Here is a 13,079-nt window from a genome sequence, read left to right as displayed (position 1 = left end):
AGCAGGATTTGAAAAGGTGCATCCTCAGAGAGAAGCTTGTCCTCAGCACGGCGAGGAGAGAGTGAGGAGAAGGGACGTTCCATCAGCAGCAAATGCTGACTTTCTGCTGGAGTGTCTCTTAAATGTAACTGAGAGCAGCACACAGCCGACAGACTCCCTCCTGGCGCTCTCTTCTCTGCACTTTCCTTCAACTTTTTCTATCCACCCACTTCAGTTTCTTTAACACATCCCACTTTCCCTTGTTTTTCTTTTTAACCATTTCCATGGTCTTCTCAAACTTATTATCAAATATTACAGGACAAGACTTAGTTATGGTATGTTGTCAAAGATTTGTTGCACAATGTACTTAATGCTGGGGTGCCAATATTGTGCTGGTGTTAAACCAGTTTACTTACATTTTTGTTTTCTTTTAATAAATTTATTTCTATTAGATTTATAAGATTAGATATCTATCATATTATCAGTGAAAGATTAAACTAATAGCCCATAAGCATTTGCATGACCTTAATCCCCTTTAAGAACGCTATGTTTTTTTGTTTTTTTTTAGCTGAGTATATCGTAGGATTCCATAGCTAAATTTACTTCAAGCCTTTGGCTGATCATTTTTAATAGCAGTCCTTCTAAAGGTCTTATCATAAAAAGAAAGAAAAAAAACATTTCAACCAGAAAATGCTAAATCTGTCAGAGTATTTGGACTTTTGGAAAGGCATGAATTACAGGGATTTTCCAATGCTCCAGAGAACCCGTCAGCCAAATTAAATAACGACTGAATCCCAGTCAAACTGGGACAGCTAAAGCTGTCATATCTACTGCTGGAGTAACATTTAAACTTAAGGGGAAAAACTTTGAGCCATCAGTCCACTGTCAACTCAGAAATCAGTCCAAAACTAATAAAGCTACTGATTTTTTTCCTCACAAATATGAATAAAAACACACCAAGAGGAAATAGTTATATCAAGCAGCTATGATGACTTTCTCCACAGTGGTTGCCAGCCTTTCCAGTCTCTTTGATCCCCACACAACACAGTCTAAAGTTTTGTTTTTCAAACCAGGCCTTACTTAATTCACAGCATATTACTCACTGTTCCATCGTTTTTATGTTCGCTGAAGAACAACATCGGGTCAATTGTATTAGTGTTAAAAATCAGGGTTAAGTACAGGGCTCAGAGATTGCTTATTTGCCAGTAAAACAAAAGGCTGAACAGGTAGAGGTGTAGCAGTCTGACAAAAAGTAACTACGAGTACCAGTATAAGGGTCAATACTGGCACTGGAACAGATTTGACATTTTCCATTAGTTGTACTGACGTTTCATGTCGTATTAATTACACAACAAAAAAAAAAAAAAAGAAATGTTGGTTTTTAAAATTTTTTTGGTCTCAGACCTTTAACGCTATGTAACACAAATTCATGTGTACCTGTGTATTTAATGGTGATTTATGACAGACGTGTGTGAAAACAGCCAAGAATTGAAAGTCTAAATACTGTTTTACTGGTTTGAGGCATTTTAAAAGTGTCTGAGTAAATAAAACAAAAGTGAATAAATAATAAAGTTGCCGTGATTACACAGATTTCACCACCTAAATAAGTAAACATGATCTATTTAAGTCAATCATGCTGAATTATTAATCAGCATATCATCCGTAAATTACTTTGATAATATGCAATATAGTAAAGAACAAATGTAGCTCATAATACATCATATGTGGGATTTGTGATAAGCCCCACCGTACTGTGTGTTTCAGGTTATTTATTTGTAAAGGTATACTGTGCCAGACCTGCATTGTGTGTAAGGTGCAAAGCTGGGGCTTTTGAGCTAAAAATAACCAATTGCAGAAATGTACTTCTTGTTACTGTCAGCATGTTCAGATTATCATCACGTTTTAAACTACAAGAGATGAGGAAATCACTAGACTAAACACTGAAGTAAAAATGAGCTGGCTACCAAGAAGCTCTCCTCCTGTTCAAGCCAGCGCTGGTCCTCCTCCATCTGCTGCTGCTGCATCATCAGCCTCTCCTCCATCAGATGGGCTGGCAGCCCTTGTCCCAGTGCCCTCATGTCTAGGGCACCTCCGTCCTGACAGACACAAACCCACACACAAAAATGTTACTAATAGCTTTAACACCAACCGTAATTTATGAAAGTATAATACAAAAGGTTTTAACTTCTAACATATTTAACTTCACACATTGAAATGTCTCTCAAATGAAGTTAATCAGCCAAGATGTTTGGTGTCTCAAGTTTGAGTCCGTTTTGCACTGGAGCTATGGGTCAAATGTAGTACGGAAAGTAAAGAAATTCTATAGCTACTAGTTTATCATGCATTGTGCAAACCACATGCCTTAAACACATTGCTTGGCTAATTTATAAAAATAATTGGCAATTTATAAAATAATAAAAAAATAAGTAAAGCAAAGGTACTGCCTTCAAATCATGACCAACAACTTAAACAAGTTTTATGCTAGTGGGGTGTGATATTTACAATATCAAATATTTACTATATTTATTTATTTTACAGGCTTTCTAGTTCCCTACTAATAACCTAAATGCAGCCTGACATGAGTAGAGGATGTGTCCATATAGTATATATAAATAGGAAAACAGCCATTTGTATATGGCTGCCAGTATGAGAATGGACATAAGCCATTTTTAAGACATAACTGAATTTTGAAAATTGACCACATTTGAGATTGAGAGAAAAACTACTAAAGATCTGTCCAAAATTTCTAAATCATTACAGGCACTACAGTTTACACCAGCAAAAGATGAGTGTGGCAACCTTTAGCACTAGCAGTTATAGCTCACCTCCATATTTGGAGACCACATGAGCATGTCTGGTCTGTGGTGGTTCCAGCTCTCATGTTGGTCCAAAACAGAAGCCTGGGCTGGGTATCCTCCACTAGGCATAGAGGACATGCCGTGAGATCCAGAGTAAGCAGATCCCTTAGGAAAAAAAGCAAAAGTGCAAATTGAAAAAAGCTCATATGCCAGATAAATGGAATCTCGTGAAATGTGAAACAGCTGTTTTTCCTGTACACATATCCAGAAGACTACACCCCCCCCCCCCCCCCCCCCCCCAACCCACAATCAGTTGGCTTAAAAGTTGTTTTGCAGACAAAGTGTGATAGATGATCAGATTTCTTTAACGCATCCATCAGTGACTGCTGCTGAATTCTTAATCTTTCGCTCTAAGACTCGGGGGAGCATTTAACAGTCTGCCGTCTTTCATTTCTTCTTCTCTGTGTAAACGCAAGAAATAAATGAACTGATACAAAAATAACTGAACATCAGCTGGGAATTTCACTCAGATGCTTTATAAACCCAAATGTAGCTTAATTTAAAGCAATAACAATACAATTTAAAAACTATGCTCACAGACAGAAAATGTCTGCTCTAGTGCTGCTTTCTGAAGAACAGCACTGCTGCAGCAGATTAATCTCTAGCAAGACCGCTTAATTTTGGTCAGCTTGCAGCAGGTCCGGACCCACCAAGGAAGGAATTCCCTGGCTAGGGTGCCAATCTATTGCAGGGCTTCGGCTACCCCCACCCTCGCCCTTCTCTCTCAGATATAGCCAATCATGCCTGTGTAGATGCCAAGCCGACCAACAGAACCTGCTAAGATTTGAACCAGAAAGACTGGGCATCTACACAGGCATGATTGGCTATGTCTGAGGGAGAAGAGAGGGGGAACCGAAGCCCTGCGATAGAGTGGCACCCTGGCCAAGATTAGTAGATAATGGTTGAAAAATACCCCAAAACATGTTTATTTTAATTAACTATGAAAAGGACAAAACTATTTAGACAATTTAAAAAAATATTAAAAATCCACTACTAAACCATCACACAACTGTTTCTAATGTGAAAACTTAAAGTGGCTAACAGAAGCACAGATATGGTACAAAACTACAAACTGGAGTAAAAAGTTACAATGCCTGGTATTTAGACACATTGTTTTGGTTCTTTCTTTTAATTTGTCACCCGTCTGTTTGTCCTGCTTAAAACAGGGGAGAGTCACTCAGAAATCACAGAGAAATCTGGGCTGCTATCACTGCAATGGCTGGAGTCAGGTTTTTTGGGATGTGTAGCTACCTGATAATGGTTGTGCTGGCCTGCATGCTGAGGACTTGGGTAGAAGCCTTCACTGGACCGTGGACTGGGGTAACCAGGTCGGCTGGGCTGCAATAAACAAAACGTGCATTAGAATGACTCAACATGGACCACATGGAACATGGAATTACTAAATTTCAGTGGTCACTGCTCTTTATAAACATGCAGAAAGGGCAAACAGTACATCACAATCATACAAAAGTGTTGTTTCGTTTGAAATGTTCAAATACATGTCAATGGAAAGGTACTGTATGTGGGAGCTGATTCATCTTTCCTGGATGAAGATACTTCCACTGTGTTGCTCTGTGGTGTTTCAGATTATGCATTAAGACAGAAGAGAAAGCTATTCTCGCAGTTACTAACACTTATGCAACATGACTAATATGAACAACAAGTCAGGATGAAGCACAGAGTCCTGATTAGCATGAGCTCTGAAGGACACATCACATGTTCCAACATTTGGGGGCCAGAAGCCTGTGTTCAGAACAGACAGTGTGCTTAAAAACACACAACATAATAAATCACAAACTTTCCAGACATTGAGCTCTATAACAGACACAGACAAGAACCATTTGTTCCCTTTTAAACACAATAAATGTGACAAATTGTACATGGCTAATGGCAAATTTGCTAGAAAACAAACAAACAGTCTTCAGCAGGTATTTCGAGGAAATTAAAGAATTCTTCTACAAAGCATTACTTTGGCAAGGTCTCAGACATCTGTCTTTATACTACATAACTATCCAGATATCAATGCCTCAATATTTGACAAATACAATATAAAATATATATATAAAGTGAACAAAATCCATGTTGCCCTTGTGACCTCCGCCACAAGTGAATGACACCCACACTGGCTGAGAAAAGTTTCAAACTTAAATACACCTCCTTTGACAAATGCAAATCCATCATCTACAAACCTTTATCAACAAGCTGCGTTAAAGGCTCAACACAGAGCAGCTTACTTTGGGAGGCGCTTCATCCGATCCACCGGAATCCCAGGACACGGTGACCTGTCGCCTCATCTCCATTCGCAACCTCTCCTCCTGCTGAGCCTTCTCCTCCTCCAGAATAGTGCTGCAGAGAAAATAGAGAGAAGAGAGATTTGTGAACTCTGGACTAGACCTCTCGGAACAGTATTAAAATACCTTAATGTGTCATGGCGAATGTTTTCCCTTTGCTCTTTTGGTGCAAACCCACTGTTAATAAATACATTTGGGAGCATGTCTGTCCTCCTTCACTATGCACCAGCCGTTAGCCTACAACCTAACGGCAGCTTTTGTAGCCCAGTTATAGGGTATGATAAGAGACTAGGTCTCTCAGCACATGCTGGGCAGCAGAGACAATGTACTGTTTACAACAGTTCACTAGTGCATCTAAAGAAGTGACCAGTGGTATATATTGGTCAGTGGTAGCTCAGTGGTTAAAGTACTGGACTAGTAATCATTAGTTGCCACTGTTGGACCCCTGAGTAAGGTCCTTTACCCTTAATTGCTTGAACAGTATTCAGTGATCATTGTAAGTCGCTTTAGATAAAAGCGAATGCTAAATGCCACAAATGTAGATGTAAATGGAGGCTTTGGCTAATGTTTTTTTTGTGCTGTAATTGCTTCTTTGATAGTATCAAGTGGTACTGCTAGTGCAAGATATGTGGTGTTGACATATGCAGTAATGTAAAGCAGCTTTTATTTTAATCTATTCAATGAATAATATTTGTTGTATTAAATACAGAGAAGAAAAAAGCCATGAAATATAAAGCTCTGGCATCAGAACAAGTATTCATCAATAAAACAGTGACCCCTAGTGCTTAAATAAGGTTAAAAGCAGCCAAAAATTTTCCTCTAACTATAAAACTCAGAGAACACATCAGTTAATCTGTTACTGCTGTGTATTTCACCTAACAGCTTTACAACAGTAAACACTGCTTGTACACATTTGGGTGGATAGGCTGTATATTAGGAAACTAGACTTACCTAAGCTGGGTCTTGAGCTCGGTGAAGCGGGGTCTTTTGCTTGGATCGTAGGCCCAGCACTTGGTCATCAGACTGTAAAGGGTAGGAGGGCAGTTGGGGGGCATAGCCAGGCGCTCACCATTTTCTATTCGACCAATCACATCATTGTTCTTTACACCTTGGAATGGCTTGATACCAAACATCAGAATCTCCCACTTGCACACACCTATGATAATAAAGGAAAAAAAACAAGGCATGTTTAAAACACTGCATTTTATGACAAAAATGGTATACCATCTTGAAATGAAAATACAGTGTTTAATATTTGTTTGAGTTTAGCAGATTCCTTGTTGATACAAGAAATTAGGTGTAAGGACGTCGTTTCTAGATATTTTCCTGTTGTTGTGACTTACATTAATGGCACAGCAATTTGTATACGTTTCTGTGACCTAATTTGGTATCTGGTATTTATTTTTTCAGCTAAAATCAGTATATAAGCTTGTTATCTAAAAAAATTTATTGATACACATGAACAAAATCTACAAATGAATATAAAAGATTCCATTGCACTAAAGTGCACAAAACATTTAAAACTTTGAGTGAAAAATCTATCTGAAGTCATGGTTCAGCCAGTGCTCACAACAGTCTATATAAGAAAAAAAATAAAGGCAACGACTATAATTTAAACACCCACATAAACACCAGAGCTAACTTTAGGTCTTTTTAATGTAAAAACAGAAACTTAATTCTCGTGCTAAAATGTGAAAATTACAAGAACTCACCAAACATCCACACATCACTGGCTGAGGTAAAGCGGCGGAAGTTTATGGATTCTGGTGCCATCCACTTGATTGGCAGTTTCCCTTTGGAAGCTATAAATTAAAAGGTACAGCTCAGTCATCAGCACAATAACATGTTTACAGACGCAGAGCTATCATCCGCCACCAGAGGGGGTTACATGCACGTCTGGGTCGTTTAAATTGAGCATTAACAGTCAAGAAAGATGCTGGTGCTGATTTTTTTTTTAAACCTTCCTGTGTGCTCCCAGGTCAAAAGAACTTTTTATAGCAAGGAAAATCAGGTTGCTTCCAGCAGCAAATGCAACTGTCTGTAACCATGAACTGATCTGAAGCTTACCAAGTTGTTCAGATGGGTACGAGTAGGGCCCTACTAAATTCACAGGAAAATCTGCTTAATTTCACGGACCTCATTTTTCAAAAATCACAGATTTCACAAATTTTTTAAAGAAAAGTGCTGCATCTTACCGCAGTCATTAAATAACACTAATAATAAATGGAAGTCACAATACACAGCACAGTCTACCTTAATAGTTGAATGCAAACCTAGAACATCTAGTGACAGTGTGAGGCTCAAAGACGAAAATTCTTGTTCGTGTTTTGACACGCCCCCTCTGTTTCCACAGAATTGGTTGGGAGTTTTCCAAACTCAGTTACTTGAGTCCTGTTTTTAGCTGCTTTACACTTCGACATCTTGGACATTTTGACTAAGCAATTGCTAACTGAATTGCCGTAGGATTGCTAGGACCGCCTCATAGTGCAAATTAACCAGTAAACGTGAGGCACTTGAACGCTATACAAATGAAAAATGTTAAATCGCTAAACACAAAGCAAATTACACGGGAAAAGGCTCATTTTACAGTTCTTGATGCAATTTTCACGGTCATGAATTAGGTAGGGCCTTACATTTAAGACAAAAAAGTGCAGTAGTAGTTGTAAATTGTTGCAATATCTGCTTTAACAACTTACCAACCAGCTCCAGCTGAACCGGCTTGTGGGAAGCAACACGAATTAAACTGCTGTGCTGCATATAAATACTGCCCATACCTAAGGTATTTTATCATCTGAAGTAAAATCCTTCAGAACAACATGTAGAACAAAAATAATCATTATTTGTACCCAAGAGAAAATCATTAAGGTACTTGACTGCCTAATGGTTCAGCCCTTAAGCTGCTAGCAACCAACATAAACTTCAGCACCAGCCCTACGTAAGTAGAAGAGATGAATAAATGAGGTAGTTTATTTTATGTTTTCTTTTAAACAGTTATTACCTTTGTAATAGGAGCTGTCCTCCATGTACCTGGAGAGTCCAAAGTCTCCAAGTTTCACACAGTCTGTGGAAGACACTAAGACATTCCTGGCAGCAATATCCCTAAAAAAACATACAGGCCATGAATAAGCATATGCATATGTGTGTAGACCTAATTTAAATTGAATGTAAATATATTAATAAAATATTTGTATCTACCTGTGCACAAATCTCTTGCTCTCCAGGTATGCCAACGCTGTGCTCAACTGATAGGCAAACAGAATCAGAGTTGCCAGATCCAAGTTGTATTTCCTGACTTGTAAAAACGACCTCAACTAAGGAGAAAAACATCAGAAACTGAGGTAATCATGCTAAGCTCTGAGTTTATAAACAGTCAGACTGATGTAAAAGGTGATAGTTCAGATGGTCTGACCTCTCCTAGTGTGCAGAGCTCCATGATAATCCAGACAGGGTTCTCCGTGATCACGCCAATCAGCTTTACGATATGTGGATGGTCAAACTGCCGCATTGTCACTGTTTAATAAGAAAGTGATATGTCATTAATTTAATAGCAAAAGTACAAACATATAATATTATCCTCAACGTCACTTATTTTAACATGAGGAGGTTAACTGGTATCTCATATGGTCATAAGATTGGTCAGTGGTCCAAAAACACAGTCGTAGTGTAAAAAAAAAAGTATATATATATATATATATATATATATATATACTGATCAGCCATAACATTAAAACCACCTCCTTGTTTCTACACTCACTGTCCATTGTGCCAGCTCCACTGATCATATAAAAACACTTTGTAGTTCTAAAAATACTGACTGTAGTCCATCTGTTTCTCTACATACATTTTGAACCTGCTTTCACCCTGTTCTTCAATGGTCAGGAACCCCACAGAGCAGGTATTATTTAGATGGTGGATCATTCTCAGCACTGCAGTGACACTGACATGGTGGTGGTGTGTTAGTGTGTGTTGTGCTGGTATAAGTGGATCAGACACAGCAGCGCTGCTGGGCTGGAGTTTCCACTCACTGTACACTCTATTAGACACTGCTAGCTAGTTGGTCCACCTTGTAGATGTAAAGTCAGAGACGACCGTTAATCTATAGCTGCTGTTTGGGTTGGTCATCTTCTAGACCTTCATCAGTGGTCACAGGACGCTGCCCACAGGGTGATGTTGGCTGGATATTTTTGGTTGGTGGACTATTCTCAGTCCAGCAGTGACAGTGAGGTGTTTAAAGCTCCATCAGCACTGCTGTGTCTTATCCACTCATACCAGCACAACACACACTAACCACCACCACCATGTCAGTGTCACTGCAGTGCTGAGAATGATCCACCACCTAAATAATACCTACTCTGTAGTGGTCCTGGGAGAGTCCTGACCATTGAAGAACAGCATGAAACAAAGCATGCAGAGAAACAGATGGACTACAGTCAGTAATTGTAGAACTACAAAGTGCTTCTATATGATAAGTGGAGCTGATACTATTGTATATATATTGTATATACTGTACATTTTTAGACATCCAACCAGCAAAGAACACCTAAACATAATAGCTCATTTCTTAAGCAAATCCCTCTTACAAATCACTTTATAACACAAGCTTTAATACACTGTACCCGCTGTTTCATTCTTTTCTCTAATAGGTTAAATAAAAAGGCAAATCCAGAGGTAAGTGGGGGCCACTGTACTTGATTAGGCAGCATACATCTTCTTGTATATTAATGTCATTTCCCCTTTGGGGATTAATAAAGTGTTCTCTTATGTACATGTTTTTACTCACAGGCTTCCTGCAGGAATTTCTCCCGCACACTGTCTGAGGTGCAGTTCTTGCATGTCTTAATGGCCACGGACAAAGTTGGGTTCTCCTGCAAATGAGCACAAACCACTGATTTCTGTACAGTCCAGTTGTGTCTACAACACACCATTAAGATTTAAGTGGACATCCAAAGCATCACGTTGAAAACCACTACTCTTTTATGACTGCATAAATACTTGTGTTTTGCCTCAGACACAGTCTTGCAGCCAAAACTTTATAGTGGAATTTTAGCAGCGTTTACTGGTTTTGGCAACCTTTGGTTTACACAAAATCATGGGCAGAAATAGATACAAATTATGGGTTGAAACCTACTGAAAAAATCTCAAAAACAAAGCATTTTGGTAATCTGCAGCAGGAATACACATCATGGTTTGGTTAGTTTGGTATGGTTAATAGGAAGTGTGGTGCTTACTGGACTGGCGTAGACCCCCTGATGGACGTCTCCAAACTGGCCCTCTCCTATACAGCGGCCCAGCTCGATACGGTCCCGTTGGATCTCATAATCCCTGGCTGTAGAGAAAAATATATATATATATATAAAATGTATATTTACACTATAAACATGGTTCATGCTCTAAAATATTTCATTAAAAAAGCTTAAACCCAATAGGCTAACTGACTATTGCATAGCAGCATGCAAGTACCAGTGCCGACAGCTCATTGATAATTATAGGCCCAGTTGTGAATGCATTAAGTACACCTAAACTGTGAATAAACGTCCTATTGCTATTGCAAGTATAGAATTACTGACTGTATCCCACATCTTACAAAGGTATCAGCCTACAAAAAACACTGACCACTATAGTTGTCAAAAATAGTTGGTGAGTGACCAAAAACTAAGCCTGATTATGCAATATGGAATAATTAACACGCATTGTTAAGTGTATGGGAAAAGACATAGCTGTACTACCTAATACTTTGTCTACAATCCAGGTACGTGCAAAATTTGAAGTTTAGAATGATCTAGATTTTTTTTTTTTTTTTTTTTACATTCATGGCATCTAAAGCAACTTACAACTGCAGCTGATACAATGCAGGACTAAAGGCCTTGCTCGAGGGCCCAACCGTGGTAAGTGTGGTACCTTAACCACTAAGCTACCACTGCCCTATCTACAAGATATCTAAGGATAGTTTATTTATTTATTAGGATGGTAACATCATGTTTTACACACTTTGGTTATTTTCATGAAAAAATTATATTTACTGTTCAATATCAAACAGTCATGGACAATTTTGTATCTCCAATTCACCTGACTGTACGTCTTTGGACTGGGGGGAGGAAACCGGAGCTTCTGGAGGAAACCCATGCAGACATGGGGAGAACATGCAAACTCCAAGGACCCAGACCACCCCACCTGGTGATCAAACCCAGGACCTTCTTGCAGTGAGGCGACAGTGCTACCCACTGTGCCCCCCCAACCCCCCCCCATCTAAAGATAGCCCAAGTGAAAAAATGTAGTAAATTGCTATTGTAATATAACAATCATTTAGAACCACAATCCATAGCTTGAGTTCTCAGTGTTTTACTGAAACATGAGTGGTTCACAGCCCTAGCTTCTGAGAATAGAGGCTTAAGTGAAATAGTGTAACTGTAAACAGACATTGCAATGAATATCTGCAAAAAGCATGCAAAGTAACCTGATGGTATTACTCAAACATCTTTTAAAGTAAAACTGCTGTGTGATTATTCCCCCATCATTCTCTGCCATGACTTGGTAGAAGAGGGAAAATATTTGTCTTAGGATTACTTGCAGAAGCTTGAGCCATACAATCCTGGTTCTCGTTCAAAAAGACCTCACAAGCAATCAGCACAACCACACATCATCATAATGGTAGAAAAAGAATGAGGAAGGTAAAGGAGTTTACCTTTGTCTATTCCATACCACTCGGCTGGGTGATTATGATAGGGAGAAAAGTAAGAAAGCTGGGTTTTAGAAGTGATCAGAATTAGACACAGAGAGCATGAAGGCTACAGAAGGAAAGGGGAAGACGTCTAGCAGGATTAACACCAAACATGATTTAGGAACTGGTAAGCAGTTTTAATTAACAGATAAACATGCAGGCAGTAACAGTGTTATCAACCACGGCAAAATGATGTACAAAAAATGCATATAATAATAAAAGATTTCAGATCTAAATAAATGGTATACTAAAACAGGCCTGAAATACAACCTTCAGAAGAAACTCATTCCTGCATAAATTTTTTTGTTGAGTAAAAGAAAGAATGGAAGAAGTTTTTTTGTATATTGGTTGTTTTTTCACTGCACACACAAAAACAAGAACTGACCCATTAGGAGTTATAGTCCATCAAACTTGATAAACAACTAGAACTGTAAGAGTAACGACAGTAGAAGGAAAAAAACACCATCGTTAAGCCCAATTCTCCAGAAATGTTTCAGTCACATACCAACATCTCATATCATACATATTCACATGTTTAATTATTTAATTAGCTCTATGAGGGATACAACTTTAGATAAACTGTTTTACTTGTTTAACCAGTTTAAATTTGCTGTGTAATTTCCAACATCATCTTAGTTGATTTGCACTCCATGGTAGTGTTGTGTGACACGTTGACGGCAAAGATGTTTAGCTTGTGTTAAGTGATATGTGTATCCAATCAGCAAGGTACAGCGATGCTAGCTTTGATCCACAGTAACATTAAGGTTCTGGAGGTACCAAACCTGCTAAGGTATCTAGGATACTGGCATTTAAACTGAATTTGAGCCACTGAAAAAAGCAGGATTACAATTATCTCTGCTTCAGAATGGAGAGAAGGGAGTCCCTTAACACAAAATGCTTTAGCCTCTTGTGCAGTGGAACAACAGTTAGAGTTCCCAATCACAAACCATTAGCTAATAGGCACACAGAAACAAATATAAACATTCATTGTACAATCTAATTTCAGTGAATTATTCCATTACTTTATGTAGCTGAATAATGCTATGCATACTTCCAAAACTCACTGTGGAAAGGAAAATATTTTGGCTTTTTTTATTGGCCATAATGGTACCTGTCATATCTCCCCACAATAAAAAAAGACAGTCTAACACTAACATGAGGACATCTGGGCTTTATAAAGAAATAAAAACCTTCTCATCACACATATATGAACACACAAAGGTTAATAATAAC

General features: G+C 38.5%; 1 protein-coding gene across 8 annotated transcripts in view; it reads right to left on the bottom strand.

Annotated features, from left to right (window-relative positions):
- ptk2aa (protein tyrosine kinase 2aa) overlaps positions 1 to 13,079 on the bottom strand; it is a 160,485-nt gene that overhangs the window by 9,926 nt on the left and 137,480 nt on the right. For all 8 annotated transcript variants that reach the window (XM_063014944.1, XM_063014959.1, XM_063014951.1 and 5 more), the window contains 11 exons: positions 10,357 to 10,454; positions 9,909 to 9,993; positions 8,538 to 8,638; positions 8,324 to 8,439; positions 8,127 to 8,227; positions 6,841 to 6,930; positions 6,080 to 6,284; positions 5,072 to 5,183; positions 4,089 to 4,175; positions 2,805 to 2,942; positions 1,944 to 2,075 (listed from right to left, as the gene is read on the bottom strand). In XM_063014944.1, coding sequence (XP_062871014.1) covers positions 1,944 to 2,075; positions 2,805 to 2,942; positions 4,089 to 4,175; positions 5,072 to 5,183; positions 6,080 to 6,284; positions 6,841 to 6,930; positions 8,127 to 8,227; positions 8,324 to 8,439; positions 8,538 to 8,638; positions 9,909 to 9,993; positions 10,357 to 10,454 — 1,265 coding nt within the window. The remainder of the gene's footprint in view (positions 1 to 1,943; positions 2,076 to 2,804; positions 2,943 to 4,088; positions 4,176 to 5,071; positions 5,184 to 6,079; positions 6,285 to 6,840; positions 6,931 to 8,126; positions 8,228 to 8,323; positions 8,440 to 8,537; positions 8,639 to 9,908; positions 9,994 to 10,356; positions 10,455 to 13,079) is intronic.

The sequence above is a fragment of the Trichomycterus rosablanca genome, chromosome 2, assembly GCF_030014385.1.
Source record: "Trichomycterus rosablanca isolate fTriRos1 chromosome 2, fTriRos1.hap1, whole genome shotgun sequence".
In the NCBI taxonomy this organism is placed as follows: domain Eukaryota; kingdom Metazoa; phylum Chordata; class Actinopteri; order Siluriformes; family Trichomycteridae; genus Trichomycterus; species Trichomycterus rosablanca.
This window is presented reverse-complemented; position numbering and strand designations above follow the sequence as displayed.